The sequence below is a fragment of the Pieris rapae genome, chromosome 6 (assembly GCF_905147795.1).
Source record: "Pieris rapae chromosome 6, ilPieRapa1.1, whole genome shotgun sequence".
Lineage (NCBI taxonomy): Eukaryota > Metazoa > Arthropoda > Insecta > Lepidoptera > Pieridae > Pieris > Pieris rapae.
The window spans coordinates 2,161,028-2,179,543 of record NC_059514.1 but is presented as its reverse complement, the minus strand read 5'-3'; the positions used below and the strand labels follow the sequence as shown (position 1 = coordinate 2,179,543).

Genomic DNA, 18,516 nt, shown 5'->3' with positions numbered 1-18,516 from the left:
TCTTAAAAAGAAAACACGCGGAAGGAGTGAAACTTCGTTATTTAGAAATGAAAATAGGAAGCGGTAGAAATTTATTTTTAGTGAAATCCTATTGTTTTAAGAAGAACTTTATCAAAATTGCTTCAAATTCTGAATTTATCGTTAATTTTAATAATCATTTTCGAGTGGAGAAATATCCTACTCTAGTATAACATTTACAATGGGATTATGATAGCTAAAGTGAGTTACGAAAAGTTTGAATTTCTTTTTTTTAGCGTTTAACGCACGAGTGCTTTCAAACCCCTCCATGGTAGCGTTAAACGTTTAACGCAACCTTATTGGAAATCGGAAAAGAAATTTCATTTCAAAAATAAATTAGATACATAAAGGCATCGAAACATGTAACCAAAACTGTCAATGTCAAGTGTCCTTTTGTCTTTTCCTGCGTGTTTTACTAAACATTAAAATACCTGCAAAATATGTCTAGACTTTGCCCCATCTCTTTGAAATACTCATTTACAGATGCATCGATCTCCGGAGCTTCTGACAAAGGTTTGAAAGCAATCGATTTTTCATCAAATCCCATCAAATTAGTTGCTTTACAAATAAAAATATTGTCTAGATCGTTCATTGTTTCAAATATACTGACGTACGATGATACGTTGTTTGATATTTTCTGTAACAATAAGTACTTAAATTATATCGCTGGGAGTCGAAGACTCGCCATGGAGTATAGACATAAAAATATGTTTAATATTATTTGGATTATACATATATGAGTAAAGTAAGTCTAAATATTTGTATTGTATACCAAAATCATTCAACTTACATGGCCAGTATAAAATACCCCAGCAGCGTCAAACAAAGTAATCTCCGGTTCAGGAAAACCTTTAACATTGCAGGTTATTTGAATTTTTGAGTTTTTCTTATCGTTTTTGATTTTCAGTTCCTCTATTATTGGCTTCACTTCTTTTTCACTGTAGGTTCCTAAAAGCCATTTTTAAAATTTCTTTAAGTTGATGTCATTGTGATCTGCGAAAGTGACTAACTTTGTGGATATTGTGACTGTACTTTGTCTACTAATCAATTTTTAATTTAACGTTCGGACACATCAAGTGTACCGTATTAGGTATATTTAAAAAAACTGTGTATAATGTCCCGCTCATCTGCTCACTATCAATTTAAAATACCTAAATGCGTAAAGATACCTTAAAACCATTAAAATATCTAATCAATTACTAACAAAAAATTCATTTATAGTTTATGTAAACGAACCAGATTTTTTATTCCAAGGGTCAACAGCTGATGTCGCATCTCTTCTTATATTTTCTTTTGTCGATGTGACGATGCCATTAACCTTTAAAATTAGTTACAGTTATTATATAACAATTATACCACGTGACGCAATGCACGCTGAAATTTCAATAAGATAGGCGATTTTCAGATAATTCGAGTACCCTGTACACTCACGCATCATGTCGCAACGTTGGACAGTTCAGTAGTTTTTTTACGCAATTCTTATTACACCTCCTTGATAAAAACATCGTAAATATTATAATCCTGAAGAATTTTTTTTTTTATATGTCCACTTGTGTAAAGTGTACTAGCGCTATCTGAATAGCTCTTTTTTATAAATTAATAAATTCTTGAATAAATTAATCAGATTTACTATAATTTGGGCTGGGCTGGACTTTACTATAATTTCTCTATATAATGTCGGCGGTATTAGTAAAAATCCATATTGAAATGATATGTCAGTAGATGCCTTAATATCTTGATTTGATTCGCTGTTGCTTTCTGCTGTTTCTGTGAAATCACCGGCCACTGCTGGATATTTTTTAATTATCTAAAATTTCATTATACTTTAAACTTTTTGTAGCCGTCAATCGACGCATAGGTTAACATTTTTTACTGTAGATTATACACGAATTGGTTCAAAATTTAATTAATTTTATTTTAAATGCTTCATTTTTGAAAATGTTTCGAACTGGCCAGTTAGAATCAGTGTAAGTGAAAACTTTTTTGAATTCATATTTTAAACTCTTCGGTACCCGAATATTAGATTTATTTTTGTAAATTGGCGGCATATCTAAAACTCTTGTAACACGTTAAAATAAACCTATAGCTAGCAAAATTTCAGTCAATTATTTATTATAACTTTCGCAATGAGTTTTTTGGTCTATATACTCTGATTTAAGAAATTAATACAAAATATAACTAAGGCTTTTATCAAATGACAGTTAGATTCAATAATTTGACATAATATGGTCATATTTTGCACCTAAGAGGTGGTCTCACGTGATGTTAAGTGATACCGCCCACGAACACTCTCAATCAAAAAGGCTCACGAGTGCCTTACGGGCCTTTTAAATTTACCTGTGGGGTAGGGTAGCCTGACGTCTCACAACTAAGAAGATCATTGTCTTCCACATAATCGATCATTGTAAGCTCGTTCGCAACAAACTCTGGAGCTAAGCAAATAGAGATCTTAATTTGATAATTCTTAGACTCCGAAATATTGCTAACTCTGCATGTGTATACGTCTGAATCGGTTGGTCTTCCAAACAAAGTCAAAGTGGTGTCAGGTAGTAAACTTTTACCCTGTAAAAGTAAAAATAATAATAATTGGTTTACTAAACCAGAGTTCCTTAATCACAAGTCAAGGATATTATTGTTTTAGTTAGCTAGGGGTTTAGGGCCACACCCCAATTTATCATATTAATTACGTACCTTATACCATCGCACTAAGTCCAATTTACTGTGTGGCAATTTACACTCGATGTCACTTATTTTGTCTTTATGTATACACAGTTCGCTCGTCACGACGTCAAACTCTGGTGATGCTGAAAATGATTAAAAAAACGGACTATTATGTTTGATCATTGCTAGTAATACATAACATGAACCATTAAATACCTAGATGATCAAAGAACAGTGGCCTACAGGTTTGATTTAAAAAAAAAATTATATACATTACAAAAAGTTGTAGGCATAATAATCCAGTGTAAATAAAAAATCGGAAGCGCGGAGGAAGAGCGGCCCCCACCCGCTGTAACAAAGCACAGGCATTATGCAAGACTAAAACACCTGTACTTTGGTACGCAAGTCCCGAGCTAAGCTCGCCAAAACAGCACGTGCTGAGCTGTAAAGGCCCTTAAGGCTAACAGAGAGATTCTAATGTTACCTAACAAATTCATTTATACTTTATGTAAACGAACCAGATTTTTTATTCCAAGGGTCAACAGCTGATGTAGCATCTCTTCTTATGTTTTCTTTTGTCGATGTGACGATGCCATTAACCTTTAAAATTAGTTACAGTTATTATATAACAATTTTATGTGCGACTCAACGCACGCGCGATTTTCAGATAATACGAGTACCCTGTACACTTGCGCATCATGTTGCAGCGTTCTTTTTCGATACGTCTATTTGTAGCAAACAACTCTTGCGCAATAACGAATCAAGAGCGAACAGCAACGTGTAAAGTGTACTAGCACTATCCGAACAGCTCTTTTTTACAAATTAATATTATATTCAAAGGGTATTGTGAAAATAATTCCTATTGAATATATAAATGCCTCAGAATATTTAATACATTTACTCAGTCAGTACTTACTATTAGATAAATACAAAAATAATAAATACGTATCAATAAATTAAGCAGATTTACCAGGGCTATACTATAATTTCTCTATATAATGCATCAAACATACACTTACAGAGGTTTTAAACATGTCACTTGGTGAAATAAACTCGTCTGTCACATAAAAGTTGTCTCCCTTTTTAATTATGCGAAGTGGATATGTTTCTAATAAATTTCCTTTCAAGTCCAGTATTTCGGCAGATTGTAGTTCCACATCATTTCCATTATAAGATAACTCTATAGTTAGATGTGTTTTTTCACCTAAAAATATTATAATTAATTTAATAAATCTAAGATATTGCACCCTAGATTTAGATTAAAGCATTTAATGGTCTACGTAAAGGTGCATAATCCAAGGAAGATTATTTAAAACAACGGACTATGCGATGGCATGTCATCGTGTCGTATAGCTAAAGTTTGATTTGACATTCTTAATCAGGAATTTTAATAATAATAATAATTTAAATTTAGTATTTATACTTTAATAATATTTTTTTCCGGTTCTGGAAAATTACTCTTAGTAAAAAAATCATAAAACAGTGCATAAACAATTAGTTAAAACAGTGTCTGAAATAGTTACAAAAAAACATTTTGTAGAGAAAAGTGCACCAACTGAATAAATCAAGCACGAAGTATCTCCCAGGAAGTTAAAAGTTGCTGTAAATACATTCCAAAATTTAATATAACCTCCAAATACTATCGTGAGCAAATACAAAACACAACTTTACCAAACAAATTTGACAGATAGTGTTTCCATTTAAAGAACGCCAAAAATAAAAGCGCACCAATTTTTGAAATTCTATTGTTAAATTTTAAATTTCAAATTAAGTTTATGGAGGCTAGGTGGAATTATTACTGAAAAGGCTGTTACTCGAAATATGACACAACAATTGGATGAAAAATTCAAAATGATAGAAGAACTAAATCAGCATCTGCAAGCCCTGGAATTAAGAGATAAAATTAAAAGCTTAGAGACCCAAAAGAAAAAGAAAAATCTACTATTTTTTTGTGTAAAAGAAAGCAGTGAAATAGTATGTAATATCATAAAGTTCATAAAAGATTTAATAAACACTCACATGTCACAGGAAATTCAGGATCATGTAAAGCTTATTGAATCGGTCACAAAAAAGGCAACGGACTTCGTCCTTTACTTATTTCCTTCACTTCCAACTGAAGGCGAAATATAATCCTTAAAAATAAAATAAACTTCCCCAAGGAACATACATTAAAGAAGAAAGAATCTTCTTCGAATCGAAGGAAACGTTGGAAGTAAGAAAATTTATTTGAAACTTGAAGAAGAAAGGAACAAGGGTAATATAGTCCACCTGCGCGGAGAGTGAAAAGAGGAACAGAGAATCTTCTCACCAAGCAGGAGTCCAGATCAATGAGCGAACTTCCATCCTTATCAGGCTATAAGAAAATAGCTGCAAAGAACGCATTTTAGTTTATGCCCCGTCCTAGAAGCAACTCACTAAAAGAAAAGTCTAGTAATTAGCAACTTAAACCTCCCAACAACCGAAAAAACGATAACCACTGCACAAACAACGTACAAACTAAACCGAATAGAAACTCCCCCAAACCGGCTCGTCTCCGTGGGGGAAAGAGACCGTAACCCTCTAGGCAATATAAAAACAAAAAAATGAAACTCTAAAAATTGGTGCATTTAATAACAGATCATTAGGGTCAGAGATACATAGATAAACTTGGTATAGCGGAAGTAAGGAAAATGGGATGCAATATTGAAGAACATGATAATTTTGAACTAGAGGAGGCCTTTACATGGGGTTCCAATACCATAAATTTAGATGAATAGTTAAGATAAGATTAAGATAAAAATGTTATTTAAGATTGTTGTAAATAAATGGGCTTTATTATTATATTTTAATAATATTTTATTTCAAACAAAATTCTTCTGATAAAATTATTTGAAACCAATCACATATGAAATAAAGAATGCATCATTATAAAGAACCTTCTTCCTTAGTAAGTAGTAGATGTCACAATAAAAATAAATAAACTTAAGTGGAAATGGACGGATCTCATACGAGGATTAGAGAAGTGGAAAAAGAAAATATTAAACTGGTGCCTAAGGTACAAAAAACGCCAAAACGGAAGTTGCTGTAGTGGGATAACGAGATTGAGGAAACAGCAAGTGGTATATCGCAGAGAGTGGCACGTTGCGGACTGTTGGGATTTGTTGGAAATCTTTACCAAAAGATGATGGAAATATTATAACCTAATGTATTAAAATGTAAAGTATTTAAAATAGAAGGTATGTGGGAGTGTGAAGTCATCAAATTACCTGCTACGGGCCTTGAAACAGCCTTCTTGCAATCCTCAACAGTTGTCGGTGCTATAACTAAAAATCCATATTGAAATGATACGTCAGTAGATGCCTTAATATCTAGATTTGATTCGCCGTAGCTTTCTATTGCAGCTGTAAAATCACCGGCCACTGCTGGATCTATTTTAATTATCTAAAATTTGATTATACTTTAAACTTTTGGTAGCTATCAATCGACGTATAGGTTTTATTCAACGACCTGACCTCAAGTCTTGCTAGTCAAAGGAAATTTGGTTCTTTAAGGAAACTAATTCATAGCGAAAATTGCTGTCAGTGACAGACATTCCCTCTTTTTTTGTGCTTTTGACAAACCTCAATTATTAGCTTTTTGAACAAAAACGTGGTATTTAAAAATTGATGTTATCCGTTTCCAATTAATCACAGTTAATCTTTTCCATCATTTTCGCAGATATTATTCGTAAATAACCATCAAGTGTTTAAAATTACATTAAAAATAATAGTATTTATAATTTCTTCATATATATCCTAAACAAATACTCCTATTGGTTTTATAATGATATTATATTATATATAGCCAGAATTTTTAATTCGGTCAAATTGGTTCGTAATTTCGAGGCATATTCAAAAAATAAGGGCAGTTCGCTTATATTTCGGAATCGACAAGTCATAACACGTTTAAACTTGCACATATCTGTACGTGCACTACTCGTGCAGTTATTTCAGGCGTTGTTTTGATTCAGTAGTAATTTTGCTAGTAGTTTGCGTAAAGTAGACTACGAGATGTCCGCGATAATCGTTTCTCCCGCCAGCTGTGAAGTTCGCGCTGTAATAAGATTTTTGTGTGCGAAAGGACACATTATTACCGGTGATGAGACGTGGATATCTTACGTCAATCCAGAAACAAAACAGCAATCAATGCAATGGCGCCACTCAACTTCTCCAAAACCCCAAAAAAATAAACAAATTTCGATCAAATAAAAAAAAACGAATTATACCTTACAGTAATTCATCTAATCAGACTGAAGAGCAAAATCGTTTACGATTATTTCACTGTTTAAACATTATTACGGACGGTACAGTAATCGGATATTGTGACGCGGCTCTTTTCGCGGAAATATTTTGACCTTGGTGCAACGGGGATATTTTATTACCATTATTTTTTTTGTTTTTAAACTGTTGCATTAAGTTTATCAATGGAAAATTTGAATTGGAAAACAACTAGCAATTAAAGAAATTTGAGCAGAGTTGGCCTAGTGGCTTCAGCCTTTGATTCTCATCCCTGAGGTCGCAGGTTCGATCCTCGTGCACCAATGGACTTTCTTTCTATGTGCGCTTTACTCATTCGCTCGAACGGTGAATGAGAACATAACGAAGAAACCAGCTTGCTCCAGACCGAAAAATTCGACAGCGTGGTCAGGCTGATCTCATACTTGCCTTTTAGATTAACAAACGATCATTAAACAGATACATCAATCTGAAGCCCAGACCAAAAAAAGGCAGCGCCACTAATCTTGAATCTTGAAATGTCAATTTATCTATTTTTGTTTAACTTACGTAACTTTCCTTTGACTTCAGAATTGTTTCGGTTTTTATTTTATTACCTTTGGAATCTTTCACAACAATATGAGGTTTTTTACCCACAAGAGACAGCATAAGAGACTGCACTTTGGTATCAACTGAAAACTAAATAAAATATTATTTTGTTAACAAAATAACGTGTTTATGTTCATAGTTAATAACTTATATTGAAAGATAATGTTAGTAGTATTGTCTTTTATTTACATAACTTTTACACATTTAAAGAAAAACACTTTTTTAACGGATTATAGATATGTATTATTATATTTAAACTTATAATTATTTGTACATAATTTTAATTATAATATAATAATACATATCTATAATCCGTTAAAAAAGTGTTTTTCTTTAGATAATGTTAGTTTTAATAGTAAGATGATATAAGTGGTATATAAAGGACTGATCACCTACTTGTAAATAGTTAAGTTTATATTTATATATTATTATATAATTTGATTCATTCATGATTTATAATACGTCTTATCCATACCCCTTTAACGGGATTATATAAATGGGACATTGACCCATAAATTAAATGGTTTTACTGAATTTGTTTTGGGGGGTAGAGAGCATACGGAACACTCAAATTTTGTGTGTTACCGGCCCTTGAGGAAGAAATATACTGTTTATCTTTGCCTCTGAAGTTGAGCGGTATGTCAGAATTAACGGGACAGTCGCATTTTTTACATTTCAAATATAGTGTTTTTACTTACAGGAATTTCTTTTGTTATTTTTTCATTGAAATGAGCTGGAAAGTGTCGATTGTAAATTTTCTCACTCTTATATTTAATTGTATGAATTATATAATCCATTATCTGAAACCAAATTCATTTCCAATTTTAAATCACATGGTTTTAAGACTAACTCATAAAAAACAGTCAGACTTTTTAGAATATTATTGCTCAAGGCGGATCAGTAGATTGTTATATATATATATATATATAGATAGTTACATATCCATTGCACTCATTTTATTTATTACGTTATTTTTAATATTATTTTCGACTTTCCGTTACTTTACACCGTTTTATGGTCGTTTAATGGTCACGTTACTTGGGGGTCCAAGTATCTCCAAATATGGTGTGACGTAATAATTGACCGGTCCTTAAGCAGAAGGAATATAAAATACTCGAAAACCTTGGTTAGTATTGTCATGGATGTAAGGTGAATAGACTTCATGACACGTGTATCACTGAAAATGTTTAATAGAAAATAGAATTCATTGGTTATCTAATGTTTTATATTACATTCATTTTTCATTTGTTTTTGCGAATTGGCGGCAAATCTAGATTTTTGTTACACGTGAAAATGAACCTCAAGCGATAAATCGATGTTAAACTGATTTTTGTTGCATTCTACTCGGTTCCGAATAGCAGAATCAGCAATAAAATGTCGGATAACAATTATACATAAATACATTAATTTTACGAATACCATCTGTTGACAAAACATTTTACAACGATTTCGTGTCAGTTCCAGAAATTCATATCTGGAGGTGAATGAGGCGATGCATAACTAGGCTTTGATCTAAATCGAAGACATGAAAAAATGCAGTATCGCAATTTTGGCGCCAGAGAAAAGAGGCCTAATGTTAAGCAATATGCAATATAATAATAATGCTCGCAATGGCAAGCAATAAAAGATTTATGTATTTGCAAAAATGTTGTAATAATTACCATAATGAAGAAAGAATTGTTCATTGCAGTTTTCTCAAATCTGGCCAGCCTATTACTGCTGATGTCTATTGTCAGCAATTGCAAACCATGATGGAAAAGCTAGAGGCTAAACAACCTAGGCTGGTCAATCGCTCCAAGCTACTGCTACTTCACGACAACGCTAGACCACACACTGCACAACAAACGGCTACCAAATTAGAAGAGCTTCAATTGAAATGTCTAAGACATCCTTCGTACTCCCCGAACCTTGCTCCAACAGATTACCATTTTTTTTCGAAATTTGGACAACTTCTTGCAAGGGAAAAAATTTTAACTCTGATGGGGCAGTCCAAATCGCCTTCACAGATTTTATTGATTCCCGTCCGACTGTTTTTTTTTTAGTAAAGGGATCAATGAACTACCTATGAGATGGCAAAAGTGTATAGAAAACAATGGTTCATACTTTGATTAATTAAATGTATTATATTTAAAAATATTCGACTTTTTGTTCCTCCCATACAAAACGCCAATTTCATATGTAAGGACCTAATATTATATTACTCGTACTAGATAGTTAGGCGGAACACTGTTAGGCGGAACGAAGTTAGCAGGGTCAGCTATAATACTCAGTCAAACAGTCTCTAATTACCGAATGACTTCCTTAATAGTTTATAATTAGTAAGGTGTATACGTACCTTTTTTACTTCGTCCTTTTCGATATTAAGCACCTCACCCCCTGTAACCTTAGCGAGTTTCTTGTATACATTGTAATTAAGACTATCCCTTTGATTACAATCTCCCGTCAGTAAGAATGTTACCTATTCATTAAATAACAACGTTAGGAGGTAAGAACAATACTGGTAACTATAATATGTGATAAATGATTTGATAAATAAAGAATTTTTAAAGCGTCATGATTGAAAGAATAGAGAGTTTGAATTTGTAGTTATAAACCAAATAATATTGTAATACTGTACCTGTATAAATTTACTTAGGGCCTTTCTTTGAACCTCTTCATACAAATATGTGTCTTTCGCGGTAGCATCAGTTAAAACGTAAAACAATGAGTATGGTCTGCTCTTTTCAATTTCTAAGTTTATTCCTGTCAATAACATCTCAGGGCAATCATAGTTCCCACGAAGTTCAATTTCATTTGGTCTTGCTAAGAATACTGCTTCTTCTGTTGCATTTGTTCGTCCAACATCTATGGAGTAATAATAGTAATGAGTAATAAATGTGGACGAAAGCATTGAGAACATTATTAACTCTGACCGAGCAGGTATTCTTACCGTGACAAACTTGTGTCAGAAGTTGAAACTCTAATACGTCTAGGATTGGGGTCGATGTAATCTAGTCTTATTTAATTACAATTTAAAGACACTAGTTTGCATGTCTTCAGTTAAAAGGAACACTCTTTGTTAGCGACTTCTACCTTCGACGACACGCTTCTTAAACCCTCAGCCAGCAGCAGAATACTAGCCAGACGTGAAATGATTTTCATTTTCGCGGTCATTTGGAAGGGTAGGCTTTAGCCACTAATGAGCTTGGTGGCGCAGTAACGCAAGACAGTACTTAATTTATGGCCACCGCTTGCAACTCTATAAAGCATAAATGCGGCCCCAGATGGAGTACAGTTCTCACGTCTAGGCGGAAGTACCCAGAACCGAATCAGTCACTTGACCATATTCAAAGAAGAGCAATTCTAGTCGTCGACGACCACTCACTTTCCGATTGACGTGATTCCTTGAAGCTGCTGAGAGATGAGGTGACTCCGCATCTTATTCCGCACTTACCTCAGAAAGTTCAGATGAGTTGAGTTCCATCATCGGACATCGAGGCAGAATACGAAATTCAACCCGTATCATTTCAACGTCCGATGTTCCACAACTGAGCGTTATTCAAGGCAGTTTTTGCCCCGCATCGCTACTATATGGAATCACTTAGGGTCCTTTGGGTCAAGAAAAGACCGTACCAATTCTCGAAAGGCCGGCAATGCACTTGTGAGCCTTCTGGCAGTGTAAGTGTTCATGGGCGGCAGTATCACTTAACATCAGATGAGTCGTAAACGGAGATGAGCCGTTTGCCTGAAGCATATAATAAAGAGTATTTATAAATCTTATTTGTTTTAATCGCAAAGACTAACCTGGATCGTTGAAAGTGACCAAAACAAAGTCCTCAATTATTTCTGACGCGTTCGAATTCAGAACTGCATTATAAATCTCAGTTTCCAATATAAATTGATCTATGTCATCAAACATAGAATGAGTATTGTCAATCACAAATGTTAAGCTTCTTTTCAAGTTCTCACTCAACACATTGTGGAATACAAAAAATAAGGTAAATTTTGCTAAGTAATTTTTAAATACCATTTTGGTGATTTCAGCTCAAAAGTGTCTATGATACTGTCGTAATCCGCGTGCGAAACACTCAAAATAATAATTTTTGTACATATTATTTTATGTGCTTTATCAGTGGATAAAATTCCGTTAAGAACGCTATATTGGGCGTATTTTCCTTAAGGGATTTTTCCTGTTTTTAAAACTTCTCGGATAAAAATACTGTCTAAATACATTCAACTCCTCATATTTGCATGTGACTGAGAAATATACATTAAATGCTTCTTATTTAACAATTACTGCCAGTTCTCAAATCTGGAAAGACCTGGCAATAAACTCTCCGACACACTTTGTATTCGTCAAGTTTTTTATTTTACAAAGCGTTTGAAAGGAGTTGCAACCATCACAGCATGTTGCACATGACATTCTAATATTTAATTAATAGTAAAAGAAATCAATAATTTATCCTCTACCTAAAGGAGGCAGTCGGAATTAAATTAATATTGAGGGTGTATGCAATGCCTTTTTTATAGCTATTGCTTTTTATTGATACATATTAAGACGCATTATTATTTTTTCTAATTAGTTTTCTGATATGGTGAGATACAATTTATATCGTTGAATTGATTTCCTTAAATGATGTAAAGAATTGGAAAAATCGTGGCCAGCTCTGATGTGGCCGCAACCCTGGGGTTGGTTTTTGTGTAAATAGGTATTTATTTGCATTGTATTTCTTATAATTGAGTTATGTGCCAACCCTGCACCTAACGTTATACAATTTCTGCTGACGAAGGAAGCCACCGGCGACGCTTCGATATCGTACTTAGTTTTAATAACTGCATTCTTGTAAGCATCGCGCTTCAGAACACTATGTTAATTTATATTTTATAATAAATTAGTTTGTATTAATTGTTTTTTTTCGGAATGCACTGGCGGGTAAAATATAATTAATGATTACTAAGATCTGTTTTTTTTAATTGTAGCAGACAGTTAATGATTTACATTTCCTGTATACGACAATCCATGGTTGCCAATTAAAATTGGCTGCAAGAAAATAAACTGTTTTTTTTTTAATGTAAAATCAGAATCAATGCATTAAAAGGTTCAATTTAAAATGCTATATAATATATTTTAAATAAGCCAAATAAAGATTTATTTATTTATAAGCTCAACAGTAAACAGTACACATACCACCTTTAACAACATTAAATTGGCGTGATAGCTCTCCGCAATGTGACGTCACTTCACAAGTGACGTCACATAACCCGGGCTCCTTGGCAAACAACATCGGTTCACTTACTTTATTGAAAATATACATTACTTTGTGAAACATTATATAACACTAATAACGATTTCAATTATAATGTACGAAACCTAACCCTCCGGGCGGCCTAGTTCCTACGTTTTTTTGATTTCAATACTGTAATTGTAAGCATGCCGTCTGAGTGGAGCTCACAAAGTGTCCTCTACTAGCAGTGACTAAATAATGATATCGCTATTTAATAAGTTCTGCATCAGGTTTGAGGAGACTGAAAGATACTTTTTTGAAATAGTAATAATATATATTTTTTTTTTGCACATATTATTCTTTATCACTGGGTAAAATTACGTTAGCACCGTTATCTTTATTGGGCGTATTTTCCTTATGGGATTATCCCTTTTATTAAAATAGCTAATAAATATATAATATACGTTTGGCTTCCTCCCTATCGTCTTTTAAAACTCTTCTTTATAAATATTTCCTAACCTTATCATATCCTGATTAATCGTGACCTGTGTAATTCACTATTTGCTATTCTTGAATCTGTAAGATTAGCTTTTTAGTTTTAGTTAGTTATTAATATTGTTTTTTTTTTATTTTCTATACATTCAGGTTCTATAGATTAATATAAATATATTATGTTTTTTATATAACTTCTGGTTATGCACTTCTTGCACTCATCATTTTTTATTTATTGTTTTCTTTTCTTACTAGGGTTGCCTGGAAGAGATCGCTTGTTAGCGATAAGGCCGCCCGTTGCATCCCTTGTAATTTATATATATTGTGTTATTTGTGTTTCTTTCTAGCAACGAAGGGTGAATAAATAAATAAATAAATAAATAACTCGGATTGAAATACTGTTTAAAAACCTTTAAGTCCTGATATTTGCATGTAAAGCTAGAAAGCGACTGGGACTATGAACGCCAACAAAAGAAATATACATAAAATGCTTCTAATTTTACATTTACTGCCAGTTCTCAAATTACGTAGGGAAATTACTAGGGACGTAGAACCTGAGATTCCTTGTATTCGATGTGATTCGATAAATATTTCTAGATAACACATTCTTACATTTAGCTATTGTTGCGCAATAACAGTATTTTCTGTTTCAGCATAAGGTTGTGAAGATGTTGTTTTACATTATTAGTATAATACAAGACAATACATAATTAGTCTTACAAACATTTGAGACTTTTGGTACTTTGCCAAGCCGTAAACGTCCATAAGGGTGATAATTTAAAACAAAAGATAATGGTGTACGTTCTGTTTAACAGCATGTCTAGTCTAACACACGTTGACGCTTTGTCATCTTATTACATGCGTTTAACCACCTATTTTAGTACTGGATTACCTGGATACAAGTTATAAAAAAACAAATTAGAGACACTACTACCTTTTTCGGTCTGGACCTCAGATTTCTAGCGAGTCGGTGGTTACCGCCACTTCCTGGACCTGATATACGCCGTTGAAGTTGAAGTTTTTGGTCTAAGACATGCTTTCCGGAAGATGTTTTCCTTTACCGTTCGAGAGACTGGTAAATGTGCAAATAGACAATCCATTTGTACACATCTGGACATAAAGCCTGAAGCCTCTAGGCCAATATTGCTCCAAGTGTATAAGTTATGTACATGCAAATAAATAGCGTACATTAACAAAAAAATTCAAAGTCACGGAGATACAAGTTTTCACATGCACCATTAGGCTACGTACCGCGGCGCCTTGCTTAGCGACTAGAACCTAGTAGCTTGCGCTCTGGCTACTTACTAAGATACACGGTGGCCGCACTACCGATGGTTTGCTAGGTGCGTCGCTGTGCCTTGGTAATTTCAGGTCAGCTCTAAAACTGCTACTTACAGAAAATTCACATTTGAAATATACAATTTCATGGCTTTATCCATGTTGGTTTCATTACATAAATAAGTCACGGTCAAGTCATGGGGAGTTTAATGTTCTGTATAAACAGTTGCGTAATTTTGACGATAAATTTTACGAATATTTGCGTATGGCAATAGAAACATTTGATCTACTTCTCAGTAAAGTTAAAGGAAAATTAACTCATTTGGATAATTAAATTAATAATTCATTCATTTTATTCTGTTCAAATGCCTCGCGCCTAGTGACAAAAAACCAACACGTTTATTAACTTGGATACACGCTAAGCGACTAAATAGGCGCCAAGCGCGCAGTGCGGCCGGTCGCGAATATTCTAGAACGTTCGTTTTACTAAGCTACTCGCTTGGTGACTCGCTAAGCTCTTGGCGCTAAGCAAATCGCCTGTCCGTGCGGACGTAGCCTTAGTGATCATTATAATTATTTTCCAGACATGTCTAACATTACAACAACAATTACGATTTCGTCTTTGCAGGTTACCAAAAACTCGGGTCATAAGTCAGCCTTCGTAGATCGTCATTACAATCGATAGATTATCACGTTCTACTGTGAATACAAAGTGTTACTTAATTTTTGGCACGTCTCCTTGTCACCTAACTATTACGGATCGTGAGAATGTTGAGATATATATACAGGATGGTCCAACTATTGACGTCAATAAATTATTTATAGATTCCTCACACCTAGGGCTGGGCGTATGTAGTTGGTTTAACTAATTTTAGGAAGCTGAGATTATTTTTTTATTTGTACAACATTTAAGACAATAATTCCACAGAAAAAAACTGCAAAATACCTGCAATAAAAAAATATGTGAATTTTTGAAACCTCGCTGGCAGTTCATGGGAAACCATTCAAAAAACACAAAAAATATTATAACTCGAAAACTACAAAAAATTGCGGAACATACTTGGGGTTTTTTCGAACGTCCCCAAGTGAGGAATCTAAAAAACATTATTGACCTCACTAGTTGGACCAAAATGTGTGTGCTTTTGTAATTAGAATATATAATTAATGTTTCTAAAACTGGACATGATGTAAAAAAAAATTCGCAATAAAACTCAGCTTACGAGCCTATTTTAAATATTGCTATCTAGCTATTGCCAATATATTGCATTCTGGCAATGTGAGCGTCCATGGGCGATAGTATCACTTAGTTATAGTGGCCTTCTCCAGCCTGTGTTGCTCCTGTTGTATGAAAAAAACGTCTAATACAGCGAAAGTAAAAACTATTCTAATTATTTAAAAAAAATGTCTCAGTCTCCAGTCACCTGATGCAGAATTGATTAAATAACGAAATCATAAGTTGATTGGTTAGGGTTGTGCAATTTAAAAAAAAAACGTAGGAACTAGGCCGCCAGGACGGTGAGGTTTCGTACATTATAATTGAAATCGTTATAAGTGTTATATACAAAGTAATGTTTTTTTTTCAATAAAGTAAGTGAACCGATGTTGTTTGCCAAGTAGCCCGGGTTATGCACTTGTGAAGTGACGTCACAGCGGAAAGATATCACGCCAATTTAATTTTGTTAAAGGTGGTATGTGTACTTTTTACTGTTACGCCTAACTTTTGCTTTCCTATTACGTTAATAGCATTAAACTAAACTGGCAGCATGTAGAGATAGAGACTTCTAGAAACTGTCTGTTGCAGTTGCATGCATCGCACATAGACGACGTAGTATAGAAATATGTGTTTTTATGTTAATGTTAGTGTTCTTATGCCTTATAAATAAATAAATCTTTATTTGGCTTATTTAAAATATATTATATGGCTGGCTGGCTGACACAAGGCATCTAAAGTGTAAGGCCCCTGATTTGAGAACTGGCAGTAAATGTAAAATTGGAAGCATTTAATGTATATTTCTTTTTTTGACGTTCATAGTCACAATCGCTTTCTAGCTTTACATGTAAATATCAGGAGTTAAAGGTTTTTAAACAGTATTTCAATCCGAGATATTTTAATAAAAGGGATAATCCCGTAAGGAAAATACGCCCAATAAAGATAACGGTGCTAACGTAATTTTACCCAGTGATAAAGAATAATATGTGCAAAAAAATATATATATTATTACTATTTCAAAAAAGTATCTTTCAGTCTGTTCAAACCTGATGCAGAACTTATTAAATAGCGATAACATTATTTAGTCACTGCTAGTAGAGGACACTTTGTGAGCTCCACTCAGACGGCATGCTTACAATTACAGTATTGAAATTTCAAAAAAACGTAGGAACTAGGCCGCCCGGAGGGTTAGGTTTCGTACATTATAATTGAAATCGTTATTAGTGTTATATAATGTTTCACAAAGTAATGTATATTTTCAATAAAGTAAGTGAACCGATGTTGTTTGCCAAGCAACCCGGGTTATGCACTGGTAGTAGGAGAGCCCGTGGGAGGTCGTCCTTCACCGATCTGATAAACAGATGAGACGTATTTTTTATTAAATATTTTTTATAAACAAATATGCCTATCGAAAAGTGGTACTGGCTATTTTTAATTAAATTAACTTTTATCGATTTTTTTTCATCACCTTCATCCTTTTGATAACCAAATGAAATTTATTTGACTGATAGTTTTTAATACACAGAATATGCCTGACTGACTGACTGCCCAGAATATGACGTCACATTGCGGAGAGATATCACGCCAATTTAATGTTGTTAAAGGTGGTATGTGTACTGTTTACTATTGAGCTTATAAATAAATAAATCTTTATTTGGCTTATTTAAAATATATTATGCAACATTTTAAATTGAACCTTTTATTGAAATGATTCTGATTTTACATTTAAAAAAAAATAGTTTATTTTCTTGCAGCCAATTTTAATTGGCAACCATGGATTGTCGTATACAGGAAATGTAAATCTTTAACTGTCTGCTACAATTAAAAAAAACAGATCTTAGTAATCATTAATTATATTTTACCCGCCAGTGCATTCCGAAAATAAACCAATTAATACAAACTAATTTATTATAAAATTATAAATTAACATAGTGTTCTGAAGCGCGATGCTTACAAGAATGCAATTCTTAAAAGTAAGTACGATATCGAAGCGTCGCCGGTGGCTTCCTTCGTCAGCAGAAATCGTATATCGTTAGGTGCAGGGTTGGCACATAACTCAATAATAATAAATACAATGCAAATAAATACCTATTTACACAAAATCCAACCCCAACGTTGCGGCCAAATCAGAGCTGGCAACGATTTTTCCAATTCTTTCAACGAACGGAAATCAATTCAACGATATAAATTGCATCTCACTATATCAGAAAACTAATAAGATAAATAATATTGCGTCTTATTATGTATCAACAAAAAGCAAAAGTTTCTCAATATTAATTTAATTCCTATTTTACAATTCCTACTGCCTATTATAGGTAATGGACAAATTTTTGTTTCTTTTATTTTTTATTATTAATTAAATATTAGAATGTCATGTGCAACATGCTGTGATGGTTGCAACTCCTTTGAAACGCTTTGTAAAATAAAAAACTTGAATATTAAAAAGAGTGTCGGAGAGTTTAGGCGCCTGATTTGAGAATTGACAGTAAATCTTAAATTAGAATCATTTATTGTGTATTTCTTTTTTTGACGTTTATTGTCACAGTCACTTTCTGGCTTAACATACAAAAATTGAAGGTATTTAAATAGTATTTCGAGAAATTATCGTAACAGGGAAATTCCCATACGGAAAAAACGTCAAATAAAGATAACGGCGCAAACGTAATTTTACCCACCGATAAACCATATAAAATAATATGTGCAAAAAATACTCATATTATATAAGTGTGTCGCAACCGGAATATATAGTCAGTACCATCAACACTTTTCAGCTGAAATCACCAAAATGGTATTTAAAAATTACTTAGCAAAA

The 18,516-nt window shown here is 33.3% G+C and overlaps 1 protein-coding gene and 1 long non-coding RNA gene across 2 annotated transcripts; both read right to left on the bottom strand.

Annotated features, from left to right (window-relative positions):
* Window positions 1-122: 122 nt before the first annotated feature.
* LOC123689281 lies at window positions 123-6,097 on the bottom strand. Its single transcript, XM_045628679.1, has 6 exons — window positions 5,925-6,097; window positions 3,699-3,883; window positions 3,198-3,279; window positions 809-966; window positions 450-655; window positions 123-129 (listed from the first exon to the last, which is right to left on the bottom strand). Exons 2-6 carry the CDS (start codon window positions 3,711-3,713, stop codon window positions 123-125), a joined length of 468 nt encoding a protein of 155 aa, XP_045484635.1. The 5' UTR covers window positions 3,714-3,883; window positions 5,925-6,097.
* Window positions 6,098-8,234: 2,137 nt separating this feature from the next.
* Window positions 8,235-10,355, bottom strand: LOC123689261. Its single transcript, XR_006750281.1, has 3 exons — window positions 10,138-10,355; window positions 9,856-9,978; window positions 8,235-8,320 (listed from the first exon to the last, which is right to left on the bottom strand). It is a non-coding gene; the product is annotated as an uncharacterized LOC123689261 (long non-coding RNA).
* Window positions 10,356-18,516: the final 8,161 nt, after the last annotated feature.